Source organism: Salvelinus sp. IW2-2015, linkage group LG3 (genome assembly GCF_002910315.2).
Source record: "Salvelinus sp. IW2-2015 linkage group LG3, ASM291031v2, whole genome shotgun sequence".
In the NCBI taxonomy this organism is placed as follows: domain Eukaryota; kingdom Metazoa; phylum Chordata; class Actinopteri; order Salmoniformes; family Salmonidae; genus Salvelinus; species Salvelinus sp. IW2-2015.
Window position 1 is genome coordinate 26805953 of NC_036840.1, and position 21261 is coordinate 26827213.

Consider the following 21261-nt stretch of genomic DNA (forward strand, 5'->3'; position numbering starts at 1 on the left):
ACTTCTAATGTAAATCAATCCAGCACCCAAGGGGCTTGAATTTTTCGAGCTCTCCCTGTAGATTTTGCGCTGACATAGTGTCCCCATGAGTAACAGAACACTGAGCCAATCACGGCGCAACTAGAGAACATTACCAACTCCTCCGCTCCGTATTTTCCACTGGCTGCCCCACTACCACAGAAATCACCGAGCTAGGCAGAAACACCTACATTTAGGAGCTGCCTTACTCAAGAAAGCAAAAAAGAGACCATGTTTTTATGCAGCTTTATTAACTCAATGATTTTTTCTTTGACATTGTTTGCAAACTGATGTGACATGTACTAATGCCAAAATAACATGCAAAACAGATACAACTAAAAAAGTATATATTTTTTTAGCTTAACAGGTGGGGCTAAAACAGGTAGGGCTCTGCCCCACCTGTCCTGAATGACGGGTCGCCACTGTAGGTATGTTAAATGGAGACATGACACTCTTGCCTCCAAGTACCTTGCTTCTCTAAGAATTAAAGTGACACTTCATTCCAAAATTCAAGTTTGTCATCTAGACCTCAACAGTGAATGAGCTCATGGGCATTGTCCACTTTTGAGGCCATAGAGTGTTGGATTTAACTTTGATTTCAGAATGAACTCTTGCACTAAGTTTGTTTTTGTGTGTTTTCCCCCATATTACTGGAACCTAGGATCTGGCTTTAGTTTGGAAGATTGTTGAGTCATTATGAGAAAAATATAACATTTCCAAAACACTGTTTGTGTTTAATGTGTGTGTGTGTGTGTGTCGCTGCCTCTTTGTGCCATGCAGTGAACAGAAACAAACCTGGCACAGTGAGGTTGGAGTCAAACTACTACTTTCCTAACCCCACCTCTGCATTAGAAACCATTATGGCCAATTGTCCTGACCACAGATCCCAATCTGGTAGCAATGAAGCCGCTTTGTTATGCTACCAAAAGTCACGTGACTCAAATGAGAAGGAAGTGCATAAGACAGCCAGCCCATATACAAATGTGGTGGTAGTGAAACAGACAGACACATTTCGTTCTGTTTAAAGGTGTCCCCCCCCCCCCTATTTTTCTCTGTCTGTGATTGCTCATATTGGCAACTTACAGTAAGTATTGTTCATTTAGTACAATTTCATAAGTGTCCCAGAGGCAAACTATGAGGCAAGATGTCTCAAAACATCCAAAACAGGTTTTTTTGTTTTTATGGTGGTAAGAAAACAACAAGAGAGCAGGCAAGGTTATAATAGCATTTAACAACCAAGAAAAATATAAAACGTCAGAACTTGAGAGCTCATAGTAGCTATTAAAAGTAGCTACTGTAGCTTTTTAATGTATTGTCTGAAAGAGTCACAGCGTATTTTTGTTTTGGCACTAATACGGCCATCCATAGACGAGGTCCTCAATGGGGTTCTCCTCAGGGCCTACATTTTTCAGCACCAACCCAATACAAACACGTGATGAAGTCAGGGGCAATTGGTCAAGTCATTTCATGGGTCACTACATCCTTGAACATAATTGAAACCTCAATAAGGGAAGGGTACCTTGAGGTTACACAATATTGTACATACGCTAAAAGAAAAATATACATAAAAATAGACTATATATATTTTGAGAGGATAGCCCTGATAGTGCTAAAGGGGAAGAAAGGGACAGACAGACAGGCACTTTAGTGCTAATGCATAGCAGAAAGAGTTTAAAGTAAGAGACAAAAAGAGAGAGAAAAAGGGAGAATGAGAAACAGAAAGGACGGTTGTGGCCATCTATGCCCCCTAACAAAATACTTTGCTAACTAGGCTGAAGTTAGCATGTTCCCCGCAGCTAGCAAGGCCCATGTTATCAAATCCAAACGTTAGACAAGACGACTTTAGCAAGGGCTATAGTTAGCACAGCTAATGTCGGCACGTCCGTTATCTCTATGGACACTATACTCCACCATCCTATCGCTTACCAGGCTCCTGACACGATGGGGATGAAAAGACCTGCAACTGTCTTGAGATAATAGATACTAACGTTTTATCTGATAATTGGATTGAGTAGGATAATAATGTCATACCTATATCTGAGCTGTAATCAGCAACACTAGCCATTTACCACCTAGCTAGCGCAATGCTGAGGGATTTACCATCTACCTAGCACAATGCTGAGGGATTTACCATCTACCTAGCACAATGCTGAGGGATTCAACATCTACCTAGCACAATGCTGAGGGATTTACCATCTACCTAGCACAATGCTGAGGGATTTACCACCTAGCTAGCACAATGCTGAGGGATTTACCATCTACCTAGCACAATGCTATAATAATCTGACCAACCCAGGTAGAGGAGAATGGGGTATGTTGAGTGGTTGAGCTCATCTTACCCCACTCTCCCCTATTTTGAATGGCTATGTTCCAACATCCACAGGAGCCCATTTACACCACTCAGAATCAGTGGTGTAAAGAACTTAAGTAAAAATACTTTAAAGTACTACTTAAGTAGTTTTTTGGGGTATCTGTACTTTATATTTTTGCAGACTTTTACTTCACTACATTCCTAAAGAAAATAATGTACTTGGTACTCCATATATTTTCTCTGACACCCAAAAGTACTCATTACATTTTGACAAGAAAATGGTCCAATTCACACACTTAAAGAGAACATCCCTGGTCATCCATACTGCCTCTGATCTGGCGGACTCACTAAACACAAATCCTTCGTCTGTAAATGATGTCTGAGTGTGTGCCTCTGACTATCCGCCAATACATTTTAAAAAATAAAATTGAGGAATAATAAGGAATTTTAAATTGTTTATACTTTTACTTTTGATACTTAAGTACATTTTTAGCAAATCCATTTACTTTTGATACGTAAGTATATTTAAAACCAAATACTTTGACTTTTACTCAAGTAGTATTTTACCTGGTGACTTTCACTTTTACTTCAGTCATTTTCTATTAAGGTATCTTTACTTTTACTCAAATATGACAATTGAGTACTTTTCCCACCACTGCTCAGAATGCATGCATTCCACAACGCATCTTTACCTGCAACAAGTGCCAAGTGTTTGTGTGTTAAATACATATTGTCCAGCGCCAGAGACAGTATTCACGGTGAAGGGTGACTGTCTTATTGTAAAGTATGTGGGCGGGTTGGTATGTGATATAGAATACTGCAATCTTGGATGAGAGGTATGGGCAGAGAGAGAGATTTTGAGTGAGAGAGTGAGAGAGAGATAGGGAGAAATCTGTCAGTTACATGAGCTTAAAGCAATGAGCTTAAAGCGAATAGAAGCTATGCTGCCAACATCTCACAGTAAGGCCAGCTAATTGGTATTTTTATCATCATCATTCTTATTATTCTTACACCTGCCACAACATATTGCTACTTCAAAACAAGCACAAATACTGAAGCATCTTCACTTCCTTAGTCAATGCTAAGTTGAAGTTCTTTGTAAAATGTCTACAATCAAAAAATGAGGCACTTGAGCAGATATATATTTCTATATATTTTGTTTTTATACTTTGTATATTCAGCCGTCATTAGATTAAATCCTTATTTTTGATTGGTTAATTGGGTTTCCATTTAAGCTGATGATCGAAAAAAAATCATTGGCTCCCAGTCAGCAGTCAGTCTTCATACTCTTCTCTGATTGGCTTAGAGTCCTCCCTTCTCAGGCTAAGTGCAACCAATAGGTTTTCAGAATATCATTGGCACGCATCCCCATTGGTCATCACAACCAATACACTGAAAGCATAAAAATAAAAGGTTTTCCATCAGTCCTTCCAAAGTGCTTCAGAGGTGTGACCAGTGCAACCCGTCTTCCCATTGGCTGTCACACAAGGATGAGGAGGAGGAGCTTCAGGATCTCTTATTTATTTCCCATAATTCCAAGGCAAGGGCAAAGACATCAGCATTCTGAAAACAGAGAGGAAATGGCCGGGTTAGAAGACCAGTAAACAATAGCATATGATATGAAGACTAACTAAATATTACTACATTCATCTACTGACTACCACACATTATCACAAACATTGTTTTCCAATCTACAATAAGATATCTATGTCTGCTTATCCACAGGGGAACATTGTGTTCCTTTAATTACATATACAGAGAAGTTCAACTGAGGGATGGAAGGGAGGCGAGTGAGACCGCACAGAGCGAGAGAGAAAGAGAGAGGGAGAGGAAAAGAGCGAAAAGAAAATAAGGGGAAAGAGAGGGCAACCACCACTGCAGGGTGCGTGTGTGTGTGTGTGCGCATGCACGTATAGTTTTAGGTCAATTTACACTTTTCCCATCATATTACACAACTAAAGCAAGTATGTCATTAAGAAAATGTCCTCATTATTGCAATAACATGGAACCGTTGAGAGCTCTAAATTCACACCCACAAACTTGTCTTTGTTATGGAACCTCTTGTACGATTGATAACGCCTTCGAGGGTCGTACTGACGGACTGACAGAGGATATTGATGCTACGGAGAGGAAAAGGACTGAAAATGCACACCGTAACACGACGCTCATACTTCTTCCTCTCGATTGGTCGATGTCCCTTTATTAGGGGTAACTAGCGGTCACACATGACGAGTATGTACTATAGGTCTATAATAATAACAATAATCATGTAATTAACATCATCATTAAAGGCCAGTTTAATTACGAGGAAACGTTGCGGGCGGGCGGGCCGCATGATGGAAACATCAAATCAACCAAAACAGTAATGACGAATGGTGACTGATTGAGAGAAAGGAGTCCTTTGTTCCTTTTCCTAAATTTCCCAGCCCTGCTCTCTAATTGTCGATGAAAAAAAGTGCCTCCTCTATATTTCTGGTGCCCCCACCGCCCCCTTCTTTCTCTTCCTGGTGCAGTGCTATATTTAGCGTCCCGGCACAGACGGTGCCAGCTAACAGCAGCAGCTAGTGCAGCTCAGCCTGAGAGAGCCACACAAACAATCAGCCCAATGGACCCAGGGAGTCCAGAGGAGACAGGGCACGCATTGGTACATACACACACATTGGTGCAGAAGCGCTCACAGGCAATTATTTTTGTGGGCACACCAACACACACACATTGAGGACACAGTGACCGGGTAAATATGGATGGCACATAAGAGCATACTAAACACACACACACACACACACACACACACACACACACACACACACACACACACACACACACACACACACACACACACACACACACATTTTGTTCATCTATCCTCATGGGGACCAAACATGTATTTCCATTCAAAATCCTATTTTCCGTAACCCACCATTTCCCAAACTCGGACCTCAGGACTCCGAGGGGGTGCCCGTTTTGCTCTAACACTACACAGCTGATTTAAATTATTAAAGCTTGTTGATTATTTGAATCAGCTGTATAGTGCTAGGGCAAAAAACAAAATGAGTACCCCTCAGGGTCCAAAACAGAGTTTGGGAAACCCTGCCCTAACCCTAATTCTATCCTTCACCCTAATTGTAAACCTAACAAACCTCCACGCAAAAACACACCAATCCATTAGGCCGGGGTCAGTGAGTACATATATCTAAATGCGAACCGTGACACACACACTAACTACTGACATCAGTGCGGTCATACGCAACCAGAAAGGAAGCACTTCCTTTTCTAAACTACTTTAAATCGCTCTCTCATCGATTTCAACCATTTCCTTGCGTCATCTCTCCGTTCTGGGCTCTAATCGATGTGATGATGCCTCTGTGAGTAAGTGTGACTGTCCCGCTCTGCAGGCTCTTTAACTCCGAGGCCAGATGGGGCTATGATCTCAGCCAATGTCTGGCCTATAAAATGTTCCCTCCCTATATCAGTCCCTATGTCAGTCGGTCTATGTGTCTATCTGGGGCAGTCAAAGTGATGGCTCACTGGATGAAGCAGTCAATGTGATCTGTGTCTGCCTGGGGCTGTCAATGTCCGGTTCTGTGACGGCTCACTTTAGTGGCTCATTAAGGGTAAGGCACCCTCTGTGCCTTTAAGTAGATTCATTTGAGTGTATTTGTGTGTCACCCTAGCATCTGTCAGTCTGTGAGTCAGTCTCCGCGATGATGTAAGATGAATATAAGATGCAACGCCTTGTTCTGTGTGTGATACACACTCGTCTGTTGATCAGAGTTGTCTGTCTGCGTCAGTTGTTGTCTGTCTGCGATGGGGTCACTGGACTTAGTTTAGATCTGTGTGTCCCTCAATAGACTGACACTGGCTGAGCACATACTGCTACTGCGCAAGTGGGCACACATCTCTCACACACACACAAAATCGCATACACTCGCTCTCCCCTCTGACCCTTGCACCGTCAATCACTTCCTTGCCCCAGGAGCCACAGCTGTCAAGTTATATAACATTCTGTTTAACCAAGAGCCCATCACCATAGGAAGGCCTCTGCCAAGCAAAGASAGGGTGTTATGAAAGCCAGTAGGGAAGAGGGGATCAGTGCAAAGAGCCGAGCGAGAGAGATCGAGAGAGTAAGGCGATCTCTCTCTGTGTGCGTGTGACATCTGGGAGATGTACAGTGGGGAGTGGGGAGAACAAGTATTTGATACACAGTATTTGATCACATTGTATGATTATTAAGTAATTCATTTGCATTTCATTGCATGACATAAGTATTTGATACATCAGAAAAGCAGAACTTAATATTTGGTACAGAAAACTTTGTTTGCAATTACAGAGATTATACGTTTCCTGTAGTTCTTGACCAGGTTTGCACACACTGCAGCAGGGATTTTGGCCCACTCCTCCATACAGACCTTCTCCAGATCCTTCAGGTTTCGGGGCTGTCGCTGGGCAATACGGACTTTCAGCTCCCTCCAAAGATTTTCTATTGGGTTCAGGTCTGGAGACTGGCTAGGCCACTCCAGGACCTTGAGATGCTTCTTACGGAGCCACTCCTTAGTTACCCTGGCTGTGTGTTTCGGGTCGTTGTCATGCTGGAAGACCCAGCCACGACCCATCTTCAATGCTCTTACTGAGGAAGGAGGTTGTTGGCCAAGATCTCGCGATACATGGCCCCATCCATCCTCCCTCAATACGGTGCAGTCGTCCTGTCCCCTTTGCAGAAAAGCATCCCCAAAGAATGATGTTTCCACCTCCATGCTTCACGGTTGGGATGTGTTCTTGGGGTTGTACTCATCCTTCTTCTTCCTCCAAACACGGCGAGTGGAGTTTAGACCAAAAAGCTCTATTTTTGTCTCATCAGACCACATGACCTTCTCCCATTCCTCCTCTGGATCATCCAGATGGTCATTGGCAAACTTCAGACGGGCCTGACATGCGCTGGCTTGAGCAGGGGACATTGCGTGCGCTGCAGGATTTTAATCCATGACGGCGTAGTGTGTTACTAATGGTTTTCTTCTAGAGTGGTCCCAGCTCTCTTCAGGTCATTGACCAGTCCTGCCGTGTAGTTCTGGGCTGATCCCTGACCTTCCTCATGATCATTGATGCCCCACGAGGTGAGATCTTGCATGGAGCCCCAGACCGAGGGTGATTGACCGTCATCTTGAACTTCTTCATTTTCTAATAATTGCGCCAACAGTTGTTGCCTTCTCACCAAGCTGCTTGCCTATTGTCCTGTAGCCCATCCCAGCCTTGTGCAGGCCTACAATTTTATCCCTGATGTCTTACACAGCTCTCTGGTCTTGGCCATTAGTTGGAGTTGGTCTGTTGATGGTGTGTGGACAGGTGTCTTTTATACAGGTAACGAGTTCAAACAGGTGCAGTTAATACAGGTAATGAGTGGAGAACAGGAGGGCTTCTTAAAGAAAAACGAACAGGTCTGTGAGAGCCGGAATTTCTTACTGGTTGGTAGGTGATCAAATACTTATGTCATGCAATAAAATGCAAATTAATTACTTAAAAATCATACAATATGATTTTCTGGATTTTTGTTTTAGATTCCGTCTCTCACAGTTGAAGTGTACCTATGATAAAAATTACAGACCTCTACATGCTTTGTAAGTAGGAAAACCTGCAAAATCGTCAGTGTATCAAATACTTGTTCTCCCCACTGTATGTGCTGTGGATCACAGCACATTAGCCGGTAATAGACGGATTTTGGCCGCAAAAAATAAATGAAAAGATGATAAATGAAAATTGCCACCGGCCAATTGCAAAACAATGTTTTTAGCCTATTCATTGATGAAAATACCAGTCAATCTAAATAGATTTGACCAGTCATGCTTCATTTGAATATTTTACTGGAATTAAATTGGCGTGTGTATTTTGTTAGTCGTTATGATTCTTATTTATCACACACGCACAGCATACAGATACAGAGCCTAGTTTAAGCGGAAAATTTGTCAGACAGCGCGAGAGTGGATGCTACAGCTCCTATTGCAGCCGGAGTGAAACGTGCTTTATAAGCACAATCAATGTGCAACAATTCTAAATGAAATTGCGAGTTAAAACATTTGTGGCGGCCACAATTAAAAATCACTACTACTTCTATTTCTCAACTGGTAATTAAAGCGCTCTTCCTTTTCGCCATTCAAGTTCAACGGTAGGCAGGCTTCAGCGGGTCACACGTCTCAGTGTGAGCTGGAAGCAGTATGCATTTTGAAAACATATACAGTACCAGTCAAAAGTTGACACACCTACTCATTCAAAGTTTTTTTATAATTTTTTTTTTTAAACTATTTTCTACGTTGTAGAATAATAGTGAAGACATCAAAACTATGAAATAACACATATGGAATCATGTAGTAACAAAAAAAAGTGTTAAACAAATAAAAATATTTCAGATTCTTCCAAGTTGCCACCCTTTGCCTTGATGACAGCTTTGCACACTCTTGGCATTCTCTCAACCAGCTTCATCAGGAATGCTTTTCCAACAGTCTTGAAGGAGTTCCCACACATGCTGAGCACTTGTTGGCTGCTTGTCCTTCACTCTGCAGTCCAACTCATCCCAAACCTTCTCAGTTGGGTTGAGGTCGGGTGATTGTGGAAGCCAGGTCATCTGATGCAGCACTCCATCACTCTCCTTCTTGGTCAAATAGCCCTTACACAGCTTGGAGGTGTGTTGGGTCATTGTCTTGTTGAAAAACAAATTATAGTCCCACTAAGCGCAAACCAGATGGGAAGGTCTATCGCTGCAGAATGCTGTGGTAGCCATGCTGTTTTTATTTATTTGTATATTTTTTTATTGAATATCCGAAACATACAATATACTTGCAGTGAAGCCGCTCAACAACTACATCATACCAGTCATCCAACAGACTCCCATTCAGGGCGACACACAGAAGCATCCAGGGTCAATGCCCTGCTGCCCTGCTCAAGGGCACGTTGACAGATCTCCCACCAGGCCAAAAAAACGTAAACCCTCCAAGATCCCCCCCACAGTTTCCCAATAGCTGTCCCTCAACTATTCTAGACCCCTCCGACTCTCCCCCCCAAGAAGAAAAATAAAAAATACATTTAATTCCATTCCCCCCGATGCACCAACAACCAAGAGAATGAACTAAAGAGAAAAAATAAAAAGCCAGAAGAAAACAGCAAACAACAATAAAAGAAAATAAATAATAAATAAATATTTAAAACAAAGGACAAAGAACAACTAAAATCATAACAGCAATGCCAACTGTATATGTTTGTGTGCATGTCTGGCATTATTACATGGACAGTTGAAGTCGGAAGTTTACATACACATTAGTCAAATACATTTAAACTCAGTTTTTCACAATTCATGACATTTAATCCTAGTAAAAATGCCCTGTCTTAGGTCAGTTAGGATCACCACTTTATTTTAAGAATGTGAAATGTCAGAATAATAGTGGAGAGAATAATTATTTCAGCTTTTATTTCTTTCATCACATTCCCAGTGGGTCAGGCGTTTATATACACTCAATTTGTATTTTGTAGCATTGCCTTTAAATTGTTTAACTTGGGTCAAACGTTTCGGGTAGCCTTCCACAAGCTTCCCACAATAAGTTGGGTGAATTTTGGCCCATTCATTCCTCCTAACAGAGCTGGTGTAACTGAGTCAGGTTTGTAGGCCTCCTTGCTCACACACACTTTTTCAGTTCTGACCACAAATTTTCTATAGGATTGAGGTCAGGGCTTTGTGATGGCCACTCCAATACCTTGACTTTGTTGTCCTTATGACATTTTACCACAACATTGGAGGTATGCTTGGGATCATTGACCATTTGGAAGAACCATTTGCGACCAAGCTTTAACTTCCTGACTGATGTCTTGAGATGTTGCTTCAATATATCCACATAATTTTCTTTCCTCATGATGCCATCTATTTTGTGAAGTGCACCAGTCCCTACTGCAGCAAAGCACCCCCACAACATGATGCTGCCACCCCCGTGCTTCACGGTTGGGATGGTGTTCTTCAGCTTGCAAGCCTCCCCCCTTTTCCTCCAAACATAACGATGGTCATTATGACCAAACAGTTCTATTTTTGTTTCATCAGACCAGAGGACATTTCATGGCCAGAGGACAACCGTGAAGCACGGGGGTGGCAGCATCAAAAAGTACGATCTTTGTCCACAGGTGCAGTTGCAAACCGTAGTCTGTCTTTTTTTAATGGCAGTTTTGGAGCCGTGGCTTCTTCCTTGCTGAGCGGCCTTTCAGGTTATGTCGATACAGGACTCGTTTTACTGTGGATATAGATACTTTTGAACCGGTTTCTTCCAGCATCTTCACAAGGTCCTTTGCTGTTGTTCTGGGATTGATTTGCACTTTTCGCACCAAAGTACAATCATCTGTAGGAGACAGAACACGTCTCCTTCCTGAGCGGTATGACGGCTGCGTGGTCCCATGGTGTTTATACTTGCGTGCTATCGTTTGTACAGATGAACATGGTACCTTCAGGCGTTTGACAATTGCTCCCAAGGATGAACCAGACTTGAGGTCTAAAAAAAAATTCGGAGGTCTTGGCTGATTTCTTTTGATTTTCCCATGATGTCAAGCTAAGAGTCACTGAGTTTGAAGGTAGGCCTTGACATACATCCACAGGTACACCTCCAATTGACTCAAATGATGTCATGAGGATTGAAAGAATTGTCCGTAGAGCTCTGAGACAGGATTGTGTGGAGGCACAGATCTGGCGAAGGGTACCAAAACATTTCTGCAGGATTTTAGTGGCTTCCATCATTCTTCAATGGTAGAAGATTGGAATTACCAAGACTCTTCCTAGAGCTGGCCGCCTGGCCTAACTGAGCAATCGGGAGAGAAGGGCCTTGGTCAGGGATGTGACCAAGAACCCGATGGTCCGAACCCGATCCTTGATGAAAACCTGCTCAGTGCTCAGGACCTCAGAATGTGACGAAGGTTCACCTTCCAACAGGACAACAATGCTAAGCACACAGCCAGTACAACACAGGAGTGGCTTCGGTACAAGTCTCTGAATGTCCCAGCCAGTGGCCCAGCCAGAGCCTGGACTTGAACCTGATCTAACATCTCTGGACAGACCTGAAAATATCTGTGCAGCGACGCTCCCCATCCACCCTGACAGAGCTTGAGAGGATCTGCACAGAAGAATGGGAGAAACTCAACAAATACAGGTGTGCCAAGCTTGTAGCGTCATACCCAAGAAGACTCGAGGCTGTAATCCCTGCCAAAGGTGCTTCAACAGTCAAGGGTCTGAATACTTATGTAAATGTGACATTTCAGTATTCAATTTTTTTGAAATTTGCAACATTTCTAAAAACCTGTTTTCGCTTTGTCTTTATTGGGTATTGTGTGTGGATCCATTTTAGAGTCAGACTAACCTAACAAAATGTGGAAAAAGTCGAGGGGTCTGAATACTTTCCGAATGCACTGTAGCTTAGTAGAACCCCCCTCCCCTCCCCTGCTTAGACAGGGCTTAGACTGTTTCGTGCCAAAAATAAGCGGTTAAATACATGTATATAAAAAATAAAATAAATGTTTCCTAATGTTTCTTATATCTCTCAGATATAGGACAGACACTTCAGAACAAACTTCCTTTTGATTTCTGTTGTTCAATGTAGTGAATCTGTGCCACTTTTGTTTGTTTTTGGACAATCATTTCCTCCTCCAGGTTAGATGGACGTCATACCGTATTTGTGTCTCCCCTTTCGTAGGCCTAATATATGGATCAGACGTCGCTTTTACTGATCTGTTTGTCAGTGTCAGCAGAGTAGGCTACCCTGTCATTTTAGTTGTATTAAAAAATATTCTGCTAATGTCTCCAGTCATATAAAGTGTAGTAGAAGTGCATGAAATGCATTTATAAAAAGGTCAACATTTTCCTGTGCAACGGAAGGAGAATACATTTAGTCTATTTGTTATAGCCTAGGCCTACTTTAAGCCACTACGTTCTGCATTGAACAGTCTTTTTTGCAAACAGTGATTGAGTTAAGCTATATTATTAGCCTAAGTTATGACTATCCAATCTAATCATCAACTTAGAAATAAGTTAGGCTATTTTACATAAGTCTGCAAATGAGAGGATGCAAGGATTGCTTTATCATAAAGGTGCATTTGTATGGTGAACATTTGCTTTCCCAAGCTTGAAACTCACGCGCCGCCTATGTTAGAATAACTGCCCACATTTACTTTTCCTCAGCCAATGAGATGAGTAACAAACAGCAAAATCACTAGCCTGTCAATCTACTGTCCCCCATAGTAGAGAAGTTGACCTATTCTATTGGTCAGCTTGTCGTTCTGTGCGAGAAAGAAATAGCCTGTTCCAAACAGACTCTGGGACAGTTGTGTGACGACAGATAACCAATTCATACAAGTAGGCTACATCCCCCCCAAAAACTTTAAAATGGCAACGAGGCTGATGCAACAGATCAGAACGTTTCGCATAAAATGTTGATCAACTATTATTTCTTTACATTATAATCGCAGCAACGCACACAAGGCAGTAGCCTACGAGCGAATGTTCATTCCATAATGCAAATTAGCATTAGATAACTGTGTTGTAGGGCATGAGTTCGGGGCTCAAGTATGCTTTATCTATTCCCTATGTTCAACAGTTTGGACATAATTCGTACAGTGATTTGATTTATCTACAGAAATTGAAATTATAGGAGGGAACATTCTGCTAAATAATTATATAAAACACCCACGCACACCGTACACCCCCCCCCCAACCAGCCCATTTGCTGACTCAGCCCTTCACCCCCCTCTCTGTTCCGTCGCTCTACCAGTTCTGCCACTTTTCTGCCAAAGTGTTCTGAGAAAGCTCCAGAATAAACACTGTTCAGTTCAGAGAGGTGATTTACTACCATAAAGGAGAGGCAAGGCAGCACGGGGCTCTAGCCCTCCGGCAGAGCTGTAGTTCTTCCTAATACCCTTCCCAGAAAACGCTGTACTTCATTCACCCTTCTGAAGTAGAACACAAGACGAGATAGCAACAGAGGAGGCGTATAAGCTAACATTCAACGCTATTCTGCTTCTACACCTGCATTGCTTGCTGTTTGGGGTTTTAGGCTGGGTTTCTGTACAGCACTTTGAGATATCAGCTGATGTACGAAGGGCTATATAAAATAAACTTGATTTGATTTGATATTCTGCACCGTTTAGGGGTGGAATCGCTCTATGTAGAGTAAATACGGTTTTGCTTCTAGAGTCCAGACATTGATCTTGGGTCAGTATTGTGTGTACTCGCAGAGTGGTTATGGTTAGAGGTTAGGGGAGGGTTAAAAAAAAACTTGCATCTCAAAGGCTTTCACATCCCCTGTTTCTTTGTTTCACTTGATATGCATTTTGCAAAGTCAGAGGTTTTGGCTATTAGTCTAGAACACCAAAAGGATTGATTGACAAACTTTTTGGGAAATTTCGACAAAGAGAGAACAAAACTGCTGACCAAGCTTTATTATTAAGAAACATTGTCCCATGACTTAGGAGGGAGAAACGGGTGTGTGTGTGTGTCCATGCCCCCATCCAGTCCATACCCCCATCCTGAGATCTGATAAATTGTGTAATCATTAATAGAGTTGTAAGTGGTGTCCCCATCAATCCAGTCCCCCTCATAGTCCGTCCTCCAAACCCTTCCCTCCTTCCTCCCCGCTGTGGCGTTTAGAGTTACCATGTGTAACCTTAGTATCTTAATTCAGATAAGTGCGCTTCTGTGAAGCAGGATACACGGGGACAGACTGTGTGTGTGTCAGTGTGTGTGTGTGTGTGTGTGTGTGTGTGTGTGTGTGTGAGTGAGAGTATCTAAAAGTGAGAGTTTGTGAGCGTGTATGTGTGTATGTGGACGAGTGTGTATGTGTGTGTGAGTGTGTATGTGACAGCCAGGCATGGCCCAACATGGCACCGCAAATATTTATGTATGAGCATGGGGAATGCTGGGTGCTCCGGTAGGGGCCCTTCCCTCCTTCCCTTTTCACCACCAGTGGAAAAAGAAAGAGAAACCAGAAAGAATCTTCTTCTTTCCTAGACCCCTCACTATCCTCCCTCCCTCCATCTCTCTCACTCATTCCATCACTCCCTCTCATGGACGTAGGTTGGTAGATTTACAGTGTGGGTTTTTGCTCTCCTCATCCTAATAAAATGTTCTTTTTTGGAGTTCTGTGGTGAACAGATAACCTGGTCTGAACAGCATAGACAAGGCAGAGACTGAACACTGTATGGGGCTGTGTGTGTGTGTATGTGTATGTGTGCGTGCGTGTATGTGTGTGTGTGTGCTGAGGAGGTAGTGTTGCTGGTTAAATATATAATACATCAATTATATATATGGCATTTAGCAGATGCTTTTATCCAAAGTGACTTACAGTCAAGCGTGCAGAAATGTTTTACGTATGGGTGGGAATAGGTCTGAGTGTGTGTGTGTGTGTGTGTGTAAGGGAGAGCAGTAGGATCCAGTGGTCATGCTGGACAGCAGGGTAACAGTAGCTGTCTGTGGTGAAAGCTAGTCATAAAGCATGTCACTGCACCGCTGCTGTTTTTAACCATCCCAGGAGGTTATGCCCCCAACACACACACACACGTTTCACAGACCACACACAAAAAAAACACACCACATTCTCCCTTTACAAAACACACACACACACAATCTCAACCAACAACACTCAACAACACAAACAGTCATGCATAATGCAAATGTTACCACTCTGCCCGACTCCTGGGCGCACAGTCACCACTACATATGTAAATTAGCCCTGACATGACGCACAGCAGTGGCGCTTGACGCGTGTTATGGTTCGTAATATGATTTATATTAATTTGTACTCTAAAAGCCTTTTCTATTTATCTGCAGTTGACCTCACTACGAAAACACGTGACCACTCCATGACCAGACACACGCGCCCAACCCAACCCCACCACTCCAGTCCACTAGGCAAGGTAAAGGAAAAATGTATATGAAATGAAAAAAATAACGACAAAGCCAGGGAGGGCATGTGGGTTCCTGATCTGTCATCCCTCGCTCCACTCATTTGTTGACGCAAGCCAGCCTTCCAACCACACACACACACACCAAGCCAGTGTTAATGGGGGGGTATAGTGCCCATTTCCTCCCCATCCCTGGAGTGTGAGTCAATCCTTTTATAAGGCCTAATGCACCAAAGATTAGGTCCTACATGCTTCGGTGGGGAGAACATTGTGTGACGGATGCTAATTACTGATGCTGGCTCACTGAGCATCACAAACCGAATGGGATGGGACGTGTTCAGAATGGTAGAGAGACAGAGACACAGATGTACATAATTGACAAAACACACATATTAAAGCAGTACACATACCAATAAAGATAGGCTTACGCACCGCAGAGATGCAGACACAGAAGCACACAAATACACGCTTTCAGGTACACACACACACTATCCTCTGTGGCATTTCTGTGACAACATATTGAGTCACACACAAAATACAGCCTCCACGCTGACACACTCCTCAGAGTGTCCATGACATTTCTGCAGGAGACCTTTATTTCTGTTTCAGTGGCAGAAACCTTGAAGGTTAACGACCATTTCCAGGCAGCATAATGGGAGACAGAACAAACATCTTCACTCTCGCTGTCCATTACCTCTGCCTGCACTCGCTGACACATTGATGACATCATTCAACTATCTCTAGTTGGAGCACACATTGTTCTCCTCTCTACATGATTTAACCAGTCTTTGCCCTGYGGGGGGGGGGGGGGTCTCCGAGAGTGTGTGTGTGTGTGTGAGAGAGAGAACCAGTGTGTACGCCGAGATCTACACAAAGATGTGTATGTGTGCAGTCAGTGAGTCGTCCTCTGATCCAATATCACTAACCTGACCCTTCAACTCAGTCGAACACCACATCCCCTCTCTCACCCTGATTTGATCTTCTACATGCACTATATCCCCTGACCCCTACGTGCCCTTTACACTTCTCTTATCTCTCCCACCGACCCATGAGACCCTCTGCCTCAGCACTGACCCCAGCCTGTGACACACACGTCTCCCCCCTCCCCGCGTGAGAACTTCTCATTATCATTAGCAGTGTTGTCAAATGCCCACCGGTGCTAAGCTCTTTACAGACAAATCCAGTGAGAGAGAGGCCGGGCTAGGGACGGTAACTCCTAGAACACTGGGGTTAGCAGCAGTACTGATGTACTCAACACCGGGAGAACAGGAGGAGTAAGCGAAGGAGGTGTTGCAAAACTGAAGGGGAAAAGGGAGCCGTCTTCATCGACTTGGCCAAGGCTTTCGACTCTGTCAATCACCACATTCTTATCGGCAGACTCAATAGCCTTGGCTTCTCAAATGACTGCCTCGCCTGGTTCACCAACTACTTCTCAGAGTTCAGTGTGTCAAATTGGAGGGCTTGTTGTCAGGACCTCTGGCAGTCTCTATGGGGGTGCCACAGGGTTCAATTCTCGGGCCAACTCTTTTCTCTGTATATATCAATGATGTCGCTCTTGCTGCTGGTGATTCTCTGATCCACCTCTATGCAGATGACATCATTCTGTATACATCTGGCCCTTCTTTGGACACTGTGCTAACAAACCTCCAAAAGAGCTTCAACGGCATACAACACTCCTTCCGTGGCCTCCAACTGCTTTTAAATGCTAGTAAAACTAAGTGCATGCTCTTCAACCGATTGCTGCCCGCACCCTCCCGCCTGACTAGCATCACTACTCTGGACGGTTCTGACCTAGAATATGTGGACAACTACCTAGGTGTCTGGTTAGACTGTAAACTCTCCTTCCAGACTCACATTAAGCATCTCCAATCCAAAATTAAATCTAGAATCAGCTTCCTATTTCACAACAAAGCCTCCTTCACTCATGCCGCCAAACATACCCTCGTAAAACTGACTATCCTACCGATCCTTGACTTCGGTGATGTCATTTACAAAATAGCACCCAACGCTCTACTCAGCAAACTGGATGTAGTCTATCACAGTGCCATCCGTTTTATCACCAAAGCCCCATATACTACCCACCACTGCAACATGTATGCTCTCGTTGGCTGGCCCTCACTACATATCCGCAGCCAAACCCACTGGCTCCAGGTCATCTAGAAGTCATTGCTAGGTAAAGCCCCGCCTTATCTCAGCTCACTGGTCACCATAGCAACACCCACCCGTAGCACACGCTCCAGCAGGTATATTGCACTGGTCATCCCCAAAGCCAACACTTCCTTTGGCCGCCTTTCCTTCCAGTTCTCTGCTGCCTGCGACTGGAACGAATTGCAAAAACCTCTGAAGCTGGAATCTCTTATCTCCCTCACTAACGTTAAGCATCAGATGTCAGAGCAGCTTACCGATCACTGTACCTGTAAACAGCCAATCTGTAAATAGCACACCTCATCCACATATTATTACTTACCCTCTTGCTCTTTTGCACCCCAGTATCTCTACTTGCACATTCATCATCTGCACATCTATCACTCCAGTATTAATGCAAATTGTAATTATTTTCGCCGCTAGGGCCTATTTATTGCCTACCTCCCTACTCTTCTAGATTTTCATACACTGTACATATATTTTTCTAGCGTGTTATTGACTGTATGTTTGTTTATTCCATGTGCAACTCTGTGTTGTTGTTTTATGTCGCACTGCTTTGCTTTATCTTGGCCAGGTCGCAGTTGTAAATGAGAACTTGTTCTGGTTAAATGAAGATGAAATAAAATAAAAAATAAAAAGAGAGGAGATAGAGAGAAACGAGGCGAACAAGTGCAACGGAGAGAGAAAGAGAGAGATTGACTGGAGCAAGAGGACGAGCAAGAGGAGAGGATGCAAAAACAGAGAGTGGTAGAGAAGAGGGAGAGAAAGCAAGAAAGATGGAGCATAGATGAAACAAACAAACAAAATGCCAAAAACAAAGAGAGGGTGAAAAAGAAAGACAGGAAATGCATAAAAGAGGGTGTGTGTCATTGAGAGTGAATAGAGAAGTGCTCCCATGGACTCAAGGACCCCCTGAGCCTGTACTACGAGCAAACACACACACCACAGCACACTTGCTCACACAAACACACACACACACCATAGCAGACAATCACTGCTCTGTACTACTGTAAAACTGATCCACAAAGTTCCTGGCAGGCGGCCACAACCATCAAGAAACTATATACTGTACTAGTATACACACACACCCGGCAGAACTACTTAATCCACAGAACATGACAAGAAGAAAAGAAGAGAGCGGGAGGGAGGAAGAGGAAGGGAGAGAGAGTAAAAGTGGTGAGAGAGGAAGAGAAAAGGAGAGAGTGGGTGTACTGCCAAGAAAGCAGACTTGAGGCTGGCGGAGGACTTTGGGCATTAGGTGAGAGGCTTTTCGCCGATCTCTTTTTCCTGTGATTTGATTGGCTTCCAGATCAGTCTGAGCCTTTCTTATTGAGGAGCCCCAAACACGTGTGTGACTGTACTGTGTATATAAACACAGCAACCAGAGAGCGTATTACCATCTAATAACTTTGATTTGAGAAACACACACACCCTTTCTCCCTCTTGTCTTGGGCATGGTCCGGTGCCCCATTGACTGGTTTGACTGCCAAGTGACATGTTGCCTTAACACTGTGTGTGTGTGTGTGTCCCCAGAGCATTTGAATGAAGCAGAAGAGCAGTCAAAACATGACTAGCCTACTGAGTCATTATATCTCCTTATTAGAATCAACCAGACTGGCAGACGACGTGAGAACGAGTGTGTGTGTGTGTGTGTGTGCGCAGAGATTACATTAATTACATTTATATATTTGAAATATGTATTTCAATTACTTCTCAGTATTTTGTCATTTGTATTACACTACACTGAACTACACACTTAGTAACAAAATAATTTCTACAGCTGTAATTTGTATTTTCTAAATACAAAACTACTTTTCTATGCCATTTTTTATAGAGGTCCACCATTTTGTGGCCCCCTTTCACCCTACATTGGTATCAGAAGTCTGATGGCACTGTGGTATGATAAGTGTCTGCTAAATTAACTAAATATAAATGTTTGTGTAAAAATGGATAACTGCAAAGTATTCTGAGTATTATTCTAATGAGCTCTGCCCAGAAACAAGGTTTTGTCTAGAAGAGATACAGCTTTTGTCAAAATTGACTTTTCGTAGCAGGTTTAGGAAAAGTAGGTTAAGCTGTATCCCACCTAGACATGACCCCAAAACGAGGCCAATAATAATAATACCCAGTAATAATTTTGGTATGTTCATTTCACATATATATTTTGGTCATTTAGCAGACACTCTTATCCAGAGTGACTTACAGTCAGTGTTTTCAACTAGATCAGTGGATCACAAACTTTTTATAGTCCCGTACCCCTTCAAACATTCAACCTCCAGCTGAGTACACCCTCTAGCACCAGGGGCAGCGCACTCTCAAATGTTGGACCAGGGCACAAATAATAATATAACAATAATCAATAAGTTTGCTCTTTATTTAGCCATCTTACATATAAAACCTTAATTGTTCATCGAAAATTGTGAATAACTCACCACAGGTTAATGAGAAGGGTGTGCTTGAAAGGATGCACATAACTCTGCAATGTTGGGGTGTATTGGAGAGAGTCTCAGTCTTAAATCCTTTCCCCACACACAGTCTGTGCCTGTATTTAGTTTTCATGCTAGTGAGGGCCGAGAATCCACTCTCACATAGGTATGTGGTTGCAAAGGGCATCAGTGTCTTAACAGTGCGATTTGCCAAGGTAGGATACTCTGAGCGCAGTCCAATTCTGAAATCTGGCAGTGGCTTCTGATTAAATTACATTTTCACAGAACTGCTTGTTGCAATTTCGATGAGGCTCTCTTGTTCAGATATCGGTAAGTGAACTGGAGGCAGGGCATGAAAGGGATAACGAATCCAGTTGTTTGTGTCATCCGTTTCGGTAAAGTAGCTGAGAATTTGCGCACCCAGCTCAATCAGGTGCTTTGCTATATCACATTTCACATTGTCCGTAAGCTTGAGTTCAATTACACACACAAAAAATCATACAATAATGGAAAGACCTGTGTGTTGTCCTTGTTAATGCAGACAGAGAAGAGCTCCAACTTCTTAATCAAAGCCTCAGTTTTGTCCCGCACATTGAATATAGTTGCGGAGAGCTCCTGTAATCCTAGATTCAGATCATTCAGACGAGAAAAAACATCACCCAGATAGGCCAGTCATGTAAGAAACTCGTCATCATGCAAGCGGTCAGACAAGTGAAAATTATGGTCCATGAAGAAAACGTTAAGCTCGTCTCTCAATTTTAAAAAAACGTGTCAATACTTGCCCCTTGATAACCAGCGGACTTCTGTATGTTGTAAAAGCGTTACATGGTCGCTGCCCATATCATTGCATAATGTAGAAAATCAACAAGAGTTCAGGGGCCTTGCTTTAACAAAGTTAACCATTTTCACTGTAGTGTCCAAAACATCTTTCAAGCTGTCAGGCATTCAAATCAAAAAATCTAATCAAACTTTATTTGCCACATGCGCCCCTCATTTTGTCTGTCATAGTTTAAGTGTACCTATGATGAAAATTACAGGCCTCTCTCATCTTGTTAAGTGGGAGAACTTGCACAATTGGTGGCTGACTAAATACTTTTTTGCCCCACTGTATATGCATATCCTATCTTCTGGGCCCGAGAAGCAGGCAGTTTAATTTGGGCATGCATTTCATCCAAAATTCCAAATGCTGCGCCCTACCCTAGAGAAGTTAAATGTATTTGGCTAATGTGTATGTCAACTTCCGACTTCAACTGTAGGTCCTGGATGGCAGGAAGCTTGGCCCCAGTGATGTACTCGGCCGTTCGCACTACCCTCTGTAGGGCCTTACGGTCAGGATGCTCTTGATGATAGAACCATTTGAGGATCTGGGGGCCCATGCCAAATCTTTTCAGTCTCCTGAGGGGGAAAAGGTTTTGTCGTGCCCTCTTCACGACTGACTTGGTATGTTTGGAC

At 43.1% G+C, this 21261-nt stretch overlaps 1 protein-coding gene across 1 annotated transcript in view; it reads right to left on the reverse strand.

The window, feature by feature from the left end:
* Positions 1-250: 250 nt before the first annotated feature.
* The window catches only part of LOC111953930 (insulin receptor substrate 1-B-like), an 81552-nt gene continuing 60541 nt past the window's right edge, over positions 251-21261 (reverse strand). Inside the window, 1 exon segment of the mRNA XM_023973418.2 lies at positions 251-3892. Within this exon segment, the coding sequence (XP_023829186.2) occupies positions 3885-3892 (8 nt within the window). The 3' untranslated portion in view covers positions 251-3884.